We start from the raw sequence: 16,176 nt of genomic DNA, 5'->3' as shown, positions 1-16,176 counted from the left end.
AAGCTCAGGTGTGAAATGCACAGCAGAAGCAGCAGCAGCCCTGATCTGCAGAATGAGCCAAATTCACATCACACATAATTAAACACAGCTCAAGTGCAGCCACTGGAACTGCACCCACCTTCACTTGTCTAAATTTGATAGCCAAATAAAATAACATTAGTATCAAAGATGAGGAAATGTTGCTGTTATCTTATTCCAAGCTCCTGTTCAAGAGTAGGATCAGTGATTAATCAATTGGCCTAAAGGGAAAATGCAGAGAAAAGAACAAAAATAAATCAATGTATGAAATACTATGCAATGTCAGATATACCTAGAACTGATCACATTACTGCTCTGTCAGATTGGCCTGCAATTGGGAAATATTCCTGCCTGGCAGATGTCACCAGCGAGGCAAATCACTTGCTCAAAAAAGAGAAGCAATTCTCATCTCTTATTTCTATTCAATGTCTTTGTGAAAAATACAGCTTTTGCCTAATACTAGCAAATTTCTTTTTTACAATGAGCTAAGAATACTTATTTTTACTCATCCAAATGGGTAAAATTTTGAATAGTTACCCTGGGATCAATGCAAAGGGCAAAATATTTGAGAAAAAGAGTAAAAAGACAACCATCACTGGAATGGAAAAAACCTATATTGTGCCACAGCAAGAGGAGCCAAGAGGAAGACTATTTCCCTATAAGTGAAGTTATGTCAACACTGCAGAGATCTGCTAAAGCTGGCTCAGGCTGCTCCTGCATTGTTCTACTGGGGCCAATACTCTGGGTCTCAGGAAGAGTTAATTAGCTCAAATGAAAGCTGTTCCATGCAATTACACTGCTTCTGCTACCTGAACTACTTTGCATGGCAGGGCATTATATAAAAAGAAGATGCCGTTTATAAAACTTGCAACAGAGCCTTTTTCTCTGTTTCACACCTCCTACCTTAATTGAATCAAATTTATGCATGAACGTGCGTAACAGTAATCTCTGCAAGCACTGGGGAGACACTACAATGTGTTACAAAATCCTTTTTATGAGCTACAGATCAGACTTAAGTTACAGAAAGCACACTCATTGTTATTTAATAAAAAGAATATTATAACGGTCATTATTGGTAACAGCAGCTGAAGTACAATGACATCAAATAGGACTGGAGGAAATTACCAAGGAGGGTGCAAGAGACTTTTCTCTGACACATCTAAGGTCTGAATGAGCAAACTCTGTAAGGTTCAAAAGATGAAAAAGGAGGAGCTATTGGAGGCAATTAAGGAGAAACTTCAGCTGTTTCAGCCCCATGACCTCAATGCTGAGAAGACTCCACTCATTTCCAGATTACCATTAACTGTGAAATGTTAACCAAGTCTTGCAACAGGAGAGATGCAATAGAAGAAAATACTTTAACTCCTGTTTAACACACAGCAGCCTCACATAATGCATGACCCCCACATCCATTTCTCAGATGATCTGAAACTGTTGCTGCAATAACTTCACACAGGATTTTGTCTAGCAAAGTAGCCAATGTGTAAGTATTTCCTAGAGTTTAATAAAAGGCTGAATGAAAAATTCAGGTCTTACTTTCTTCCTCTATTTAAAATAACTTTTTCCTGAAGAACTTAAATGTCAAGATCCAGAACACAAAATCAGAAGGGTTTTTCTGGAGGAACAGATCATTTGACTGAAGAAAAGAAAGAAACCTGGAGGCTTATTAAAGGGAAACCACTGTAATCACCAACTGAGCACATCTAAATAATTTCCAATTCTTGGCCATGTCTGAGTACAAATACCCAGAAGAGGAATAGAACACCCATGAATCACAAAGATGAAGAGCAGTGTCACCACAGGTGATGGAAGAAGGCCAGCAGGGATCCCAGGTATTCCAGTGGGAAGGGAAGAAGCTGTGCCCTCTAGATGGCATTATGTGCCTGTAGATCCCAGATGGAGCTGGGGAGCCCTGCCAGGCACGGTGACCACATCTCCACCTGCACAGCAAACATGGGCCCAGGGGTCAGGGAGGGAAGATCACCTTCCCTTCTGTGTGGGAAGGTGAGAACTGCACATTCCTGAAGGGCAGAGCAGGGGCACAGGCCTGGTTTTGCCATGTGGGAAGCAGAGGAATGGTGCTCAGCCTAAAGTGAAAAAAAAGGGAGGATCTGACCCCATATGGGGAAAGGCAACTTAACTGGGAGGGGTGGGCAATATGTGAAAATATATAATAAAAACCAAAAACAAACAGGAAAAATTGGACTGTCCTTATGAATAAACAAAACTCTCCTTGACATTTAACAGCTTCTGAAACAGACAACTGTACACTAAAATGTGCATGTGGCTGTCCACATCCATGCACATGAGGCTATAATGCATCCATGTGTAGCTTTTTTGACTATATACTGAAATTTAACACCTAGTGATAATCAGGTATCTACAGAACCATCAGCAAAAATCAGTTTCACGCATAATGGACCAACGTCAGACTACTCCACATTTGATTTATCTATCCTCTCTATGTATTTATAACTAATCTTAAAATCTGTGCTTGTCACCATGACAGATTAAGCAGACTTAAAAATAATCGTTTGGGTATTTTCTGCTGTGGACTATCAAATTAGCTGCATAATAAAGCCAGTGAATATTGAATTTCAAGAATATGTTAATCATATATATTTCACATGTGTAGTTAAGCATTTCCCAACACAGAAGCCAACCCTTACAGGCTAGAATTCAGCACAGTGCCCCCAATTCCAGTGTATGAGTGTAAATATACCAGCCCAGAATCCCTTCTATAATCTCCAATGCTTTATTTCTACAAGATGAACAAAAAAGAAATCACTATCAAATTAAGAAAAAGTGCATCACCATGAGACGTCAATACTGTTTAAGCATTTTCAAGGATAGTAAGGAGAAATTAAAAGGTAAATTATTTTACTATGTTGTAAGTAAAGAGTTGTAAGAGATTCAGCTCAGACAGCTTAGGTAAATGAATTGGGATTTCCTGTGCAGCCAGTGGAGAACATCCACAATATACTGGGATTTTTAAAATAATGTTAGCTTGAAATGAACTGCAACTATTTATTTAGTTTATGAACTGTAGAACTGTCATTGCTGTCAGCCAAATTGCATGCATTAGTATGTAAATTAAAAATATAGGGCGTGATTCTAAAAATCTCTGTCACATAGAAGCTTTCCTCTGAAACAAGTGCCACTGTCAGTAATGAGCAGGCTCACAGAAAGGGCTTGTGGAGAGCCAGGCCCAGAGTGCACAGCTGAGAGAAACTATTTAAAAAAATTACTGAGTCTCACTCTCTGAAATGATGGATGTGTGGAGATAAACACAGCCACCTAGATCTATAGCACAGTGCTGGAAAATCTCATTCCATTCCACGAGGAGAGCGGATTCTCAATTGTAGCACACGCCTGATTGCTGAAAAAGGTGAGTTACAGTAAATGCTGATTATCTGCAAGAAGGCACCACACTTGGAAAGAAGGATACTGAAAAACTATCATTAGATTATAAAAGGCAGACAGAAATAGCAGATTCCTTCACTGCAACTTAACAAGGACTGTGTGCAGAATACAGTTAACATTCATTACAATAGAGAAAATCTGACAGGTTTAATAAAACCGAGATGATTTTCCTTGACTTCTGTGACTTACCTTTTCTTCACTGACTACACCTATTCCTCAGACCTTCTGGCACCAAATCATTATTCTTGTGGCCACACTCAATACTCTGAACTATTTAAAGACTGCTGTTATGTCAGCCAGCTAAGTACCACAGAGCTTTGTGTGTGGCACACAGCTGTAAGAAAAGTGCCATTGGACTGGAACTCGGAAAATCCCAGAAAACAATTAATTTATTACCTGCTTTTTACAGAAAATAAATGTAATTTCATTTGGCTGTGGTTAATTGAACATTATATGCTTATCTATGATCTCATTTGTTTCAGTAAAATTTCCAGATTTCAATATATTGTCTTGAGGATTCTACAGGATACCTATAATTTTTACAACTGCATGCACCAAAACTTAGGAAAAATAATCACCACTGTAGGTGAACTAAAGGATATGCTAAACAGCACCCTGACTAAAATATTAATGTGAAGTAAAAAAATTGCATATAAGACATACGCATATATTGCATTTTCTCTCCCCTGCAAGATGGATCCACTGTTATGGAAAAGAGCATTTTATATCATTCTGCCTTGAGAAGGAGGAAATCAGGAACAGCACAAGTTACTCACTCCTTTCCTACGTGCCTTGTACCTCGCTGGGATACACTGATGTGTGTGATGAGCACTGAAGCTGGGAAGCAACTTTCATTAAAACCTGTTTACTGCATGAGCAGGCTAAAGGAGAAAAATCCTGATACGCCGCAAAATTCACAGGTAGTTCATGGGGTATGACATGATGACAAGCTTAGAACAATTAAATGCTGGTCTAAGACAGCAGAACAGGCATGAGAGTTGAAGCATACTCTGTTGAGCACTTGGTTGAATTAGCTTATTTCAATATATTACTGCTTTATGGGTATGTCACAGAGCTGATCTGGAAGCTCTTACCTTTTCAACATGTTTTCTGCATGTTGTGACCCAAAACATTCAACTTCTGAACCACTGCCATGGTTGGTCATAGGAGATGCAATTCCATATTTTTTATTTTCCCTTAGACTCAATCAGAAAAGAAAGCAATACTGTTTGTAACTCAGACTAAAATTCTCAGAAGGCACCACAGTTGATTTTAGAAAGTATTTTAAGCTTTTGTTGAACTGAATAGTGAGAAAAATGCAGATAAGCATGGCCTTTTCTTGGACCATGGAGACAATGACTTAATGTACAGTACTTTTTATCCAGGCACTCTCCCATTTCAGGAGATGGAGCTGTTTGGTGAACAGTGGATCAGAAATCTGTCTCTGATGATGGCAGGAAATGGTTACAGCAATGACAGAGTAAATCTGAACAGCTCTTCTAACATCCAGTGGGCTGAGATATTTTCAACACCCCTGTTGTAAATTCATATCCCTACTAGATCATCTTGATTTTTCTATGCCAAAAGAGAAATTGCCATGAATTTCAACTGGCTTAGGGAAAAAAAATAAAAGGAGAGAGAAAAATAGAAAGATAAATATTTTACATGTCTGCAGGAAATACATCCTCTTTTCTTAAATACTCACCACATTCTAACTGAGTTCAACTGTCTGCCCAGGAGAGGTTTCTATTAATCCTCATCCATATGAGGATATTATTTCCAGTAACATCCCAACAGATAACTCTGTGCCAGCTATGGAGCCTCACACTCCTGTGGGATGGCTGGAAAAGCCACAGTGAACTGGCAGGAGGGGAACAAATAGCTGGGAAGGATGAGATTTTGAGGACTTCAGCCAGAGCAGGGGGGACAGACAGCAGGAGGAAAGCAGCCCAGGGCACAAAGGCAAGGAGAAACAGGTAGCAGCCATGAGATTTGCTTCCCAAAGACCAGCTGAGCTACTGAGGACCTACAGCAGATGAGCTCAAGCATCAACAAGTTATAGAAAACATTCAGCTTGATGGTACTCATTCAGTTTTAATTTAAAATTTACTCGTTTATTGGAAAGTTGAAACAGTTTGCCAATACTGTTATCTGGAAAGAGCTGGAATAAACTGAGCTGGTTTTGAAACCAGTGATGCAATTCTGTGCTGATTCACCACTGTGTAAGGTGGGAAATAAGACTTTCCCTGCCTCATTGTCTGATCCCTCGCTATAAAAAAACAAAAGAGTTCCTAGGCACAGTTCAGAAAACAAATTATAAAAGTCTCCTACTGAAAAGATCTAAAAGTAAAATCATCCAATAATTAGAATCAAGTAGGTTGGTCTTCAGTGAGAAATCAGCATAATGGATCTAGTTGTGTGGATGGCCAAGGCATTGGGCTAAGAAGAGGCTTCTGGATGAATCAGAATAAACACATTGGCTGGAACAAGACTGGCTGCTACAAAATTTTTAGAATGTTGCTACAAAATATTTCAAAGTTTCATGATTTTTCTATGCATCTAAGTCAAGTGATTCACATTTCCTCTACTCCAGTGAATCAGCTGACTTTCAATAAACAAGTAGTCTTTCCTCACAGATATTTTCAGAAACTCATGCTCTTCGCCTCTGCATATGGTGTGTTTCTTTCCATGGAAATGAAAATAATTATTAGTTTTCTTACCATTTTACCGTGCAGTACATGGAAAATAATTCAAATATAAATAGAGAAAATAATGAGCAAAATAAAAACCAGCAGCATCCCATGCAAAGTTATCTTCTCCATCCACCAAGAGGAACTATGTACCCCTCTCATATTTCTATTTTATAGTTCATAGTTCATTGCTATCATGTCTTTCTTCCTCTGCAGAGTAGTAAAAACATAATATCGGAAATACTTGACATACTTCCTCATTTGTTTAATGGTGATGATAAAAGGGAAATGACTCCTCTAATATATTTGAACACTTAGCTTATTATCCTGAGTGAGTTTTCTCCCAAAGCTCAATTTATTAAAACAAAACACATCTTTCTGTGATGAACTGCAAAGGGTAAGAGGGCAAAATTCTTTAATTAAAATTGGAGTGGTTTGATGATTCTACCCCAGCAGATACTGCTTCCACTGCAGCTTGGTTTACTGAAACCTTCATTGAGTCTCACTCACCCGCAAGCAATGAGATTTTCACACATGAATTAGGCTTTTCATTCAGTAACTCCAAGGTTACAATCCAATGCTACCCCAGTGGTTTGCTGAAAAATGCAAGGTTAGGAGCAGCCCTCAATCAGTATTTTTGAGGCCAAAAGAACTCGTGCCCATTGCAGATGGGAAAGCAGACACTTAGCAAACCAGGGGAACCTCCTCTTTGTTGCCCATGTTTATTTAATTTTGAATGCAAATACTGTGGTTTTAACAAGGTGTTAGCTGTGCTCTGTCCCAGTCACTTCATGAGCAGCCAAAAGCAAATACTTTCTAAGCAAGCTGCACTACTGCAGTCGCAGAGAAGGACATTTAAAAGAGCTGGAACATTTCAGAGAGTCAGACACAGCTAATTCATACTGAATTACCCTCCCTGCATAAATGTCTGTGCAAATGACAGACTTTAATAAGCCTTCAAAGCTGACACAGTATTTATCACTGATTAAATTTTTGAAATCAAAGTAACTATAGCTTTTACAGACACGTTTAGATTAAGACTGACATTAATGCTGTAGATCAGTTTAAATCACTTGCAATTATGCAGGTGCTTGCTGCTTGTATTTCAGTCATTTGAGGCTAAATTGGGGCAGAGAACCCATGGCTCCATATTGGATAACAAAGCTTTGGGACACTCTTAAGGCTTTTACAGACACTGTTTGTCTAATACAGAATATTCTTAAAGCTTCCCTCTGTGGACTGTAAATGTGTAAATTGTTCTTGCTGGAAAAAAGAAATAGTAGACAATCTTGAAATGAAAATCCATATAACTACTAACATACCCAGGAGAGCAAATTAAGGCTTTGTGAAAAATCTCTAACTTGTATCTATGTGACTTTGGAAATATAATATTATTTGTTTTACTGTAATTGAAAATGGTGAAAAAATCTGGAACTGCTGTATGGGGGCTGATGCACGTCCAGAATAAATTATACTTTTTGTATATTTCTGGCTACAATTAAAAAAAATGCAACTCTTCTGGTGATGAAAGCAGAATTTAAAAAAGGAAATTCCACCACGTAGTTCATATGTTATTAACCATATTTCATTAATATTTCATTTTTTGCAGCACTCCAGATACACAGAGAAGATATCAGAGAATGAGTTTTTTTCTTTGTAAGAGCTAGAAGGCATTTGATCATAACTACTGAAGTAAATTAAATGGCATTTCAAGAGCAGCCAACTAAAAATGCTGAAGGCATAAAGGAATTTTGATATCCAGGAAATCACAATTAATTTCAACTATGTAAAATGGGACACAAGATGGTGTGAACCATTTTTTATTTGTCATCTGTTCCATTTGATTAGAAACTTATGGTATTTATCAGTCAGTAAAGTGGAAATAGAATTTGCTGTAAATGATAAAGGATGCGAAAAAAATTATAGGCAAAAGGAGCAATGGGAGAATATGTGTAGATATCTCTTATCAAAGTATATGATAGCTTTCACTCGGGCTGGCTACAAAGATAATTTATTATACTGATTTGTACTGTTCAGTGAGAAAATTTCTAGGATAAACAGCAGTTAATAAAACATAAAAGGTATTACTGAAAATTATTTGGCAATACAATTGACAGCAAAAAAAGAGAAGACATTTTAAACACAACTGCCATGATATGGAAGCTATTGAAAGAAAGTTTCCTGTGAAAATGAAGCCTTGCCCCTTTCCTTATTCTTAGATTTCCTGCTGCAGATCCAGTGACCAGGATGACTACAGGTTTTTTCCCATGCAGAGAAACTCCTGAAGGAAACCACCATGTACCTCACATCTACAATGTCAGTAGCCCAGGAAGGGCAGAAACAATTTGCTGTATGTATGGAACAGGAATTATTTTCCCATACAGACATTCCAAACAAAAGAAACTAAATAATCTGTTATATTGTACAAGTATCTGAAGAAGCTACCATTTATCCCTGAACTGGTAGAGAGCCTTTCTCTTTTGGTACTTCATTCATTGGAAAATTAGCTCAGATTTACCCAACTTTTTGTGTGAGCAGCCAAGAGAAGGTATTAACCAGAACAAAAAATACCTGCTGGATGTAAACTTCTATAGAATAAAGACTTCACTTTTCCTTAGATGTGAACTGTCAAATACATTTATATACATGTTTATAAATGTAAATTATATTATATGTGCCAAGCAACAGGCCAGTGGACGCAGCTGAGGAGGAAGAGGATGAAATAATTCAACAATGCCCCACCAGACCAGCTTGTTATGTGCTACAGTTGAGGAACAAACAAACTAATAGGAAGAGACATCAAAACTTTTCTTACCAGTGATGATATTAATGAAATTATACTAATAGGCATTAATGGATTAGGTCACACACTCTGACTATTACTTGTAACAGCTTCTGTTTATAGGCAGTGCTCAGACTCGAGAGGACAGATGGAGAACCAATTCTAGTAAGCACTTTATTAGCCCTTCTGATTTCATTAATTCAGTAACATCCAACAATGTAAAGTAAGATTAAAGATCCTGACACCCAGAGCACAAAAAACTGACAAACAGTAATGTTTTGTTCCTTTCTAGATAGACTAATAAAATATTTAGAATAATTAGTCTGAAAATAGTAAAGAATTAGAACAGCTAATTGCATACAACTTTTAAAAAAGTCTCTTAATTAATAAACCCTACAGTCTTTGACACTACAATTTATATTCTTCAAGAGAAAAAGACAGCAAAAATACATAATGTTAAACAACACACAGTTAACAACACTTGTTTTGATTATATTGGATCACAATTAATGTTGGCCCTGGAGCTCATCTGTCTCCTTTGATAGCTCCTTACACTCCATGTGTAGATGAATCCCTGGAGTACTGGCATTCTCTAACATGTGGTTTTGAGCAAGGCACTGCACAGCACTGACACCAGTGAGGAGAGGTCTCCACTGCCCTTCCTGAACCAGGTCCTGCCTGTCCTTAGTGCTGCATTCTCTCTCTGGGCAATCTGCCACAGCTGATAAGGGCTGTGACATTACTGAACACCTCCCTACCAACTGAGGACATAAAGAACTGCAAATGTCATGCAGACTGGTTAAGGATGAGGCAAAGCAAACAGAAATCATGCATGTTTCAGAAATAAAAGACCACAAGGAACCTACAGTCATTCTCCATCAGCAGATAAAGCAAGACTATCAAACTGTACACTTTTTTTAGAGTTTTACTGTCTTAAACATTTAGTAGCATGTGTTTTTTATCCCCAGGGCGAAATTAGAGTTATTTAATATTACATGTGTTTATTTTACAAACAGTCTAAGCCTTTAAAGTAAAATTAAAGAAACTGCCTACACCTTGATCCTGTATTTAGATGCAAACAGGGCTGGTTGTGACTGTTCATATTTTACTTTTAACAAAGTCCTCAAGAACAAAAACCCAGAGTCTTAATCTATCAGAGTACAACTCAACCCAAAACTTATCATGTAAAAGGGCTTTCACACTTAAACAAAAATGTATAGGGCCAGTGATAAATCTATTGTCTACCAACACCTTACACAGGCAAAATGTCACTCAGATCATTCTAAGGCATTCATCTACCCATACCTGAAATGCTACATAAATGCTTGAGTAGAAGAGAAGGGAGGAAACACTAGAAAGGTGAAAAATGCACTTTTTAGTAGCTAAAAAAATTAGATTTAAATATGCAGTCTTATTTTTTCATAGAAATTGAAGCTCATGCTTCTATCAAGGAGCACAAAATAAGTTCATGTATATTGTGGTCAAAGTTTTACCTGCACCTCGTCCATGGTTGCCTTAGAAAACTTTGAAACTTCTCCTCTAGTTAGAAGCTAGAAGCACCACAAGATGCACTATTTTGCAGATCCTAATTTTCCAGAAATGCACTCAAAATGTAGAGTGTGCAGTTCTCCATGAGGTCTACAAGGAAATAGATTTTCCACAGCCTGGCAGTAAAAAGGCCTGAGCTCTCCCAAGCAAGCAGTCCAGCAATTAAAAATTGAGCAATAAACTACACTGGAGCAAAACTAGTTTTATGACAGTTGTTAAACCACCTATATTAGTCTTGCAATATTAATAATTGAAACAAAACGAGTAAAAGCAATTTTTCTTATTAAATGGTCTCAAAGGAATTAAAATAATGTACTAAATTCCTTTTAAAGATATGTGATGCTCAGCATTAGAGAGGGATCCTTTTAGTGGTTCTAAGCTTCTTGTTCACCCTTGGTAAATGAATTGTGAAAAAAATACCCCATAACATGAAATCAGGTGAACTGTGAAAGATCAGATTAATACCACAGGGTGATTCAGTGCCAATAAATGGATGAGGCAGGGGGAAGGGTGGTCTTTTATGTGTGAAACTCTTGTGCTTCTTACCTCCAGAGCTTTCAAACGCTCCAAGAGCAATTTTGTTTTTTCCTTTTCCTCCTCAGTGCTGCTGCTTTCACTTCTTGAATCTTCATCTGCCTGTGTGCGAATTTTTTCCATGCCTTCTTTACATCTCCTACTGTCTTCTGACAGCTTTTCCTGCAAAGATTTTTTTAAAATGTCATTACTCACAGGTGCAAATGAAGTTAACTATGCAAATATCTCCAATCCTCCCTTGTATATGAATGAAGAAAAGACAGAGGAAGTTGCTAGTGACATGATTAAAGCGCTAAATAAGTGGAGTCATGAGGGCTCTGTGACACATGCTATGCCAATTCTGCAAGTGTATGCACAACTTAACTGCTACTTCCACTTCAGATTTTTAAAACTCAGAACTTGTCATTTCTTTAATAACTTCTATTTTCTTCTTTAAAAGTTGCAATGAACACTGAACATACCAGCTTTCAGTGGCAGCTTTTTGCCACTGAAAGATAAAGCAGTTTATTGAGGGAAAGCTAACATATGTTCACGTGTAATGTCTTTCCCCTTTCTTCATCTAGAGCTAATATTTGAATTATTAAATAATGGGCTGAGAATCAAGCTGCTACCAGATGAATACTGATCTAAGATCTGCTCTAACATATAAGCGGAGAGAATGAGACTGACAACAAAACTTTCAGAAGTGCCCCAGTCTATTTCCAGTCAGTCAGCCTGAGCTGTTACCAGCTGCACCTGCTGAGAGGCTGCTGAGTTTTACCAGAGCTCTCTAGAAATCATAGGATTGAACAGTGAATCCTACTAACTCCAATAATTATCTGTCCTAGCTCTCTGTCCACAGAGAGAGTGAGACAGAGAAACAAAACACCAAGACTACAAGCAATGTAAAACATTGCCCAGAATGACAATGCAAGCATAAGGGAAAAAAGAGAACTCCACAGATGTTGAGAGTGACCCATCCATCAGCAGAGCACAACATAGGAGGGACTGGCTCTACCTTGCAAACCACCTTCTCTACCTGCACGAGCAGATGCAGTCTGACAACTCATGAGCAGCTTGAGAATGGAAAATGCAAGGTAAATCAACATTAAATACTGGGTGTCAGAACAAATCTAGAGAATTCCTTCAATGAGCATCTAGTCTTTGTGTGCCTTTTTGATAATTACATACAAAAGCTCAGACATTCATGATCTTTGAGTTACCCCAGAATTGAGATGCTTTCCCCATAACTACTATACAACATGCACTCTGTCTAAGCATAAAAGTGTGCACTTTCATGAAGAACTGATCCTGCTTGAATAATGTGCAAATACAACTCTTTGAGAGTTAACACCAAGGCATTATCCTAACTAAACCTCATATAGGTAGCTGAATTAAAAAATCAGCAGTCTAGATCACATTCACAACAATGTCTTTTTAAAATATTAACTAGCTTAGAAATTGACTTTTACTATGTTAAAACTTTAATCAAGAATTAGTTTTATATGATATGGGCTTAATTAACAAACACCCTTACACAAACCATGAAGCACATATCTCATTCTGAGCCCCAAAACACAGATGTCAAAGAGCCATTCCATCAGGTTTCCAACATTACTGCTCCCCTGATCACAAAGGAATCATAAATATAATACTTGGGCTTTGTTTTTTTTTGTTCTTGCTACCCACTGATGCAACAATCAAGTATCTGTAAAAGAGCCATTAAACCACTTTTGCTTCAAGTTGCCCCAAGGAGTGCATTGAGATAAAACACTTCAATGAACTCAGGGGAAAGAAATGACAAAGGTATATCTCTGATGCAAGTCAAATACAAACTATTATTTTTAGGAGGGGATGTGACATGAATTGGATGTGGTTAACAATAGTAAGAAAACATAAACATATGCACAGGGTCACCTTTCCTGCACAAACTCAGGGCAGCAATTTCAAAGGACAAGTAGAAGAAAGCACAGGTTATGGCATTTCATTACAGAAAGTGGAGTAATGCAGCTTCTCACAGAGTAAATTCCAGCCACAGAAAAAAGTAACCTGTTCATCTTCTAATTACAAAATTAGATGAACTTTGCACATTAGTGGCATAATCAGAACACACATCCTATTTCACACTGATGTGCACTTGAATACCTCATGACACTGCTGTTACCCCTGCCTGAGTGTTGAAGTACAGCTCACATAGTACCAAAAGTACTTACTTCTGAGCAATAATAAATGAGTTTCAGCATTTCAGCCATGGAAAAGGTGCAGAACAGAGGAAAAACTTCTAATCTTAGAAACTGTGCTTAGACATGCCATGTGCTGAGGAGACTGCCACATCACATTCACCAGTTCCACCTGGGTGATGTCCAGTGAGGGCAGAGTGGAAAATCCACACTCCAGAAAGCAAGCAGGGATTTGGAAAGCACCCTTTGTGCTAAAAGTCAAATCCCTAAAGTGACAAAGGCTTTTGGAATGACAGAAACCTCTTGAGTGTGCAAAATCTGTTAATCTCAAAGGCAGCTGAGTGCTGGGGGATGAGGGAAGGGGCAGAGACCTGCCAGAGGAAATGTGCATCTCCTGGGGGATGTTGGACAAATCCTACAGAGGGCTCTGAGTGAGCATGCTGAAGGCAGCAAACAATGGGGTAAAGCAGCTTACTCCTTTTTTCCCTGAAGTCCTACACTTCTTGTATTATCTCAAATAAAGAGCATCTTCTGCCACTCCTGAGCAGTCTCTGCTCATGCCTCACATATTGCACAGTCACAGGCAGGCTGTGTTCAAACTGAGTAACAAAATCCTCCCCAGGTGCAAAGCCCAGCAAAGGCAGAGTAAGTGCTGTCCTGCTGATCGGTGGAGTTTAATTTCTGGGAAAAGGTAACAGTTGGAAATGGTGTTCTGGAAGTAAAACAGCTTTGAAAAAAAAAAAAAGAGGAAGAAAAAGCAATAACTCCACTCTGGGTCTCCTCAGACCAATGAGTTTAAGATATATGCTTGTACCATGAGAGGATGCAAACACAGCAGCCTGATGAGAATTCTGCAGTAAAGGCTCATCTACTTCTCTAATGCTCTGTGTCAACAAAGAGAAAATAAAAATATTAAAAATTCAAATCTTACTGAAACTAGGATTATGCTGCTCGCTGTAGACCCTTTCCTACAGAAATTAATGAGAAACTTACAATGGAGTCCCACATGGTGTAACCTTTTCAGGCTGGTTTAAACTGTCATTGCTCTTCTGAAACAAACAGCATTTTGCAAATCATAAATACATCGTGCCCTGACCAGTATTCCTAAGTATTCCATTTGGTCCATAAATCAAATAAGCAGTCCAGTGATGATGAACCCTTTGATAAAACACCACGGGCCCCATGGCCCATAGAAAACAAGGGATGGGATGGAAACAGTCCCTGCAGCCCAGGAATGGCAAGCTCCCCAGGAGCAATGGAAAGATATCAATCACTAAAGACACTGATCTGTGAAGCTGGACAATGCAGTGGCCTGACTGAGACTTATCAGAAAGCTGGGTTTCAGTTAGCTGAACTAGGAAAGAGCAGTATAATATTCCCTCTTCCCACTAATAAATAAAGTAAGAACAATAAATTAAGACAGCAGGAAATCCACCTGAAATCGCAAATGATAATTTACTGGAAACTGTGGAATGTAAAGCCAATTTTCTCTCTCCTCTCTTCCATCTACCTTTCAGAATATTGAACAAGAAAGTGTTTTCACTGTTGATAAACAGGGAGTAACTACAGTGATAGAAAAGATCATAGAGAAGCTTTCAGAAGATAAGAGAACAAACTGCCTGTTTCAGAAATTACCTCTTTCTTCATCCCAAGAAAGGCAAAAGGCTGCTAACCCTAACAATTAGTCATTGGGATGTCTTTCCTCTGAGAACTGTCACCTTTCCAAGGAAGAGAGAAGTGTTGAAGGGATACTTAGCCAGCTATTTCTTAACTATTATTTCAGAAATTATGTTACTTTAGAAGTTTTATTGGTAGTACCATCAGCCCTTCTTTCTAAGATGCTTTCCAGGAATAACACTACACACATGAAAAAAGGAGAGGAAAAAAAGAGAGCTCACTTAAAAATATTTCAATTTGCAGCTACAAAATTTCAAACCAAGAAGAGTAAACGTCAGAAGACACAAAGAAAAAAAAAAGTAGCTGGCAAAGATTATTCTAGGATTTGTTTTTTTTATGGTGAAAACTATGATTAGGCACAGGACAAGTGGCTATACTAATACAAGATAGCATAATCTAATACTGATATAACTGGATCTGGGATCTAAAGCACTTATTATAAACAAGAACTCTTTCACAAGCACATGTGACAAAATCTGATTGAACCAAACAAGAATTTAAAAAGATCAACATCTTTGAAATGCTGATTTTCCCAGTGAGTGTTGGATGACATGAATTGCTTGTCTGGAAAGTGATAAGTAATAATTAGAAATGACATCTTTGCTTGTAGAAGCTAAAGATCATTTTCATGTGCTAAGCACAGGTCCTTCGGAGAAGTGAATTTTTTCAGATGCAATTCAGTAAGGATCCCTCAGATACAAAAGATTTCTATTTCAATTTTGGGTGTCAGATTGTGATGCCTGAGTGGGATCTTCTTTTCTGAATTCCTTTTAACTCTTCAACTCTGAAATTTATTAGAGACAAAGGCTTTACAATGGTAGCAAATTCAATTTTTTCTGAGAGTCATGCCTGCAATTTTCCAAAACCACACTTTAATCACACATTAATCGACCAAGAATAAAATATATGTAGGATATATAATTAAATAGTGCTTATGATTGCTCATAACCACTTAACTGAGGAAAAAAAAATCAAAAATATTCACAATGTAGCTATTAATTGTTCTTATAGAGGGGCAGTGGTAACAGGCATCCAAGAATCCAGTCTGTGTGGAACCCAAACTATGCTGATAACACCTCAAAACACTTTGGGGCTTCCTGTGGTGTGCCCAGAGCTTCCACAGAACCTTGTAAATAAGATATTTATTGAGCAGTTATCTTAGATTTTAGTGACCGACTGTGGTGATCTGAGTACACTACACTTCTAACCCTCTTTCTTCAACCAAGGCAGATCTCCCTCCAAGCCCAAACTGCAATTTCCAATCCACACACAGAATTGTTTGTGTTTGCACTGCTTTTGGCTGGGGTACAGCTCTTTATTCTCACAGTAGCTGCTATGTGTCTGG

General features: G+C 38.0%; 1 protein-coding gene across 1 annotated transcript in view; it reads right to left on the bottom strand.

The window, feature by feature from the left end:
• Nucleotides 1–16,176, bottom strand: part of NCKAP5 (NCK associated protein 5) — a 378,197-nt gene that overhangs the window by 103,801 nt on the left and 258,220 nt on the right. The window contains exon 8 of the mRNA XM_031056009.1: nucleotides 11,008–11,157. Within this exon, the coding sequence (XP_030911869.1) occupies nucleotides 11,008–11,157 (150 nt within the window). The remainder of the gene's footprint in view (nucleotides 1–11,007; nucleotides 11,158–16,176) is intronic.

Source organism: Geospiza fortis, unplaced genomic scaffold, assembly GCF_000277835.1.
Source record: "Geospiza fortis unplaced genomic scaffold, GeoFor_1.0 scaffold112, whole genome shotgun sequence".
NCBI classification, from domain to species: domain Eukaryota; kingdom Metazoa; phylum Chordata; class Aves; order Passeriformes; family Thraupidae; genus Geospiza; species Geospiza fortis.
This window is presented reverse-complemented; position numbering and strand designations above follow the sequence as displayed.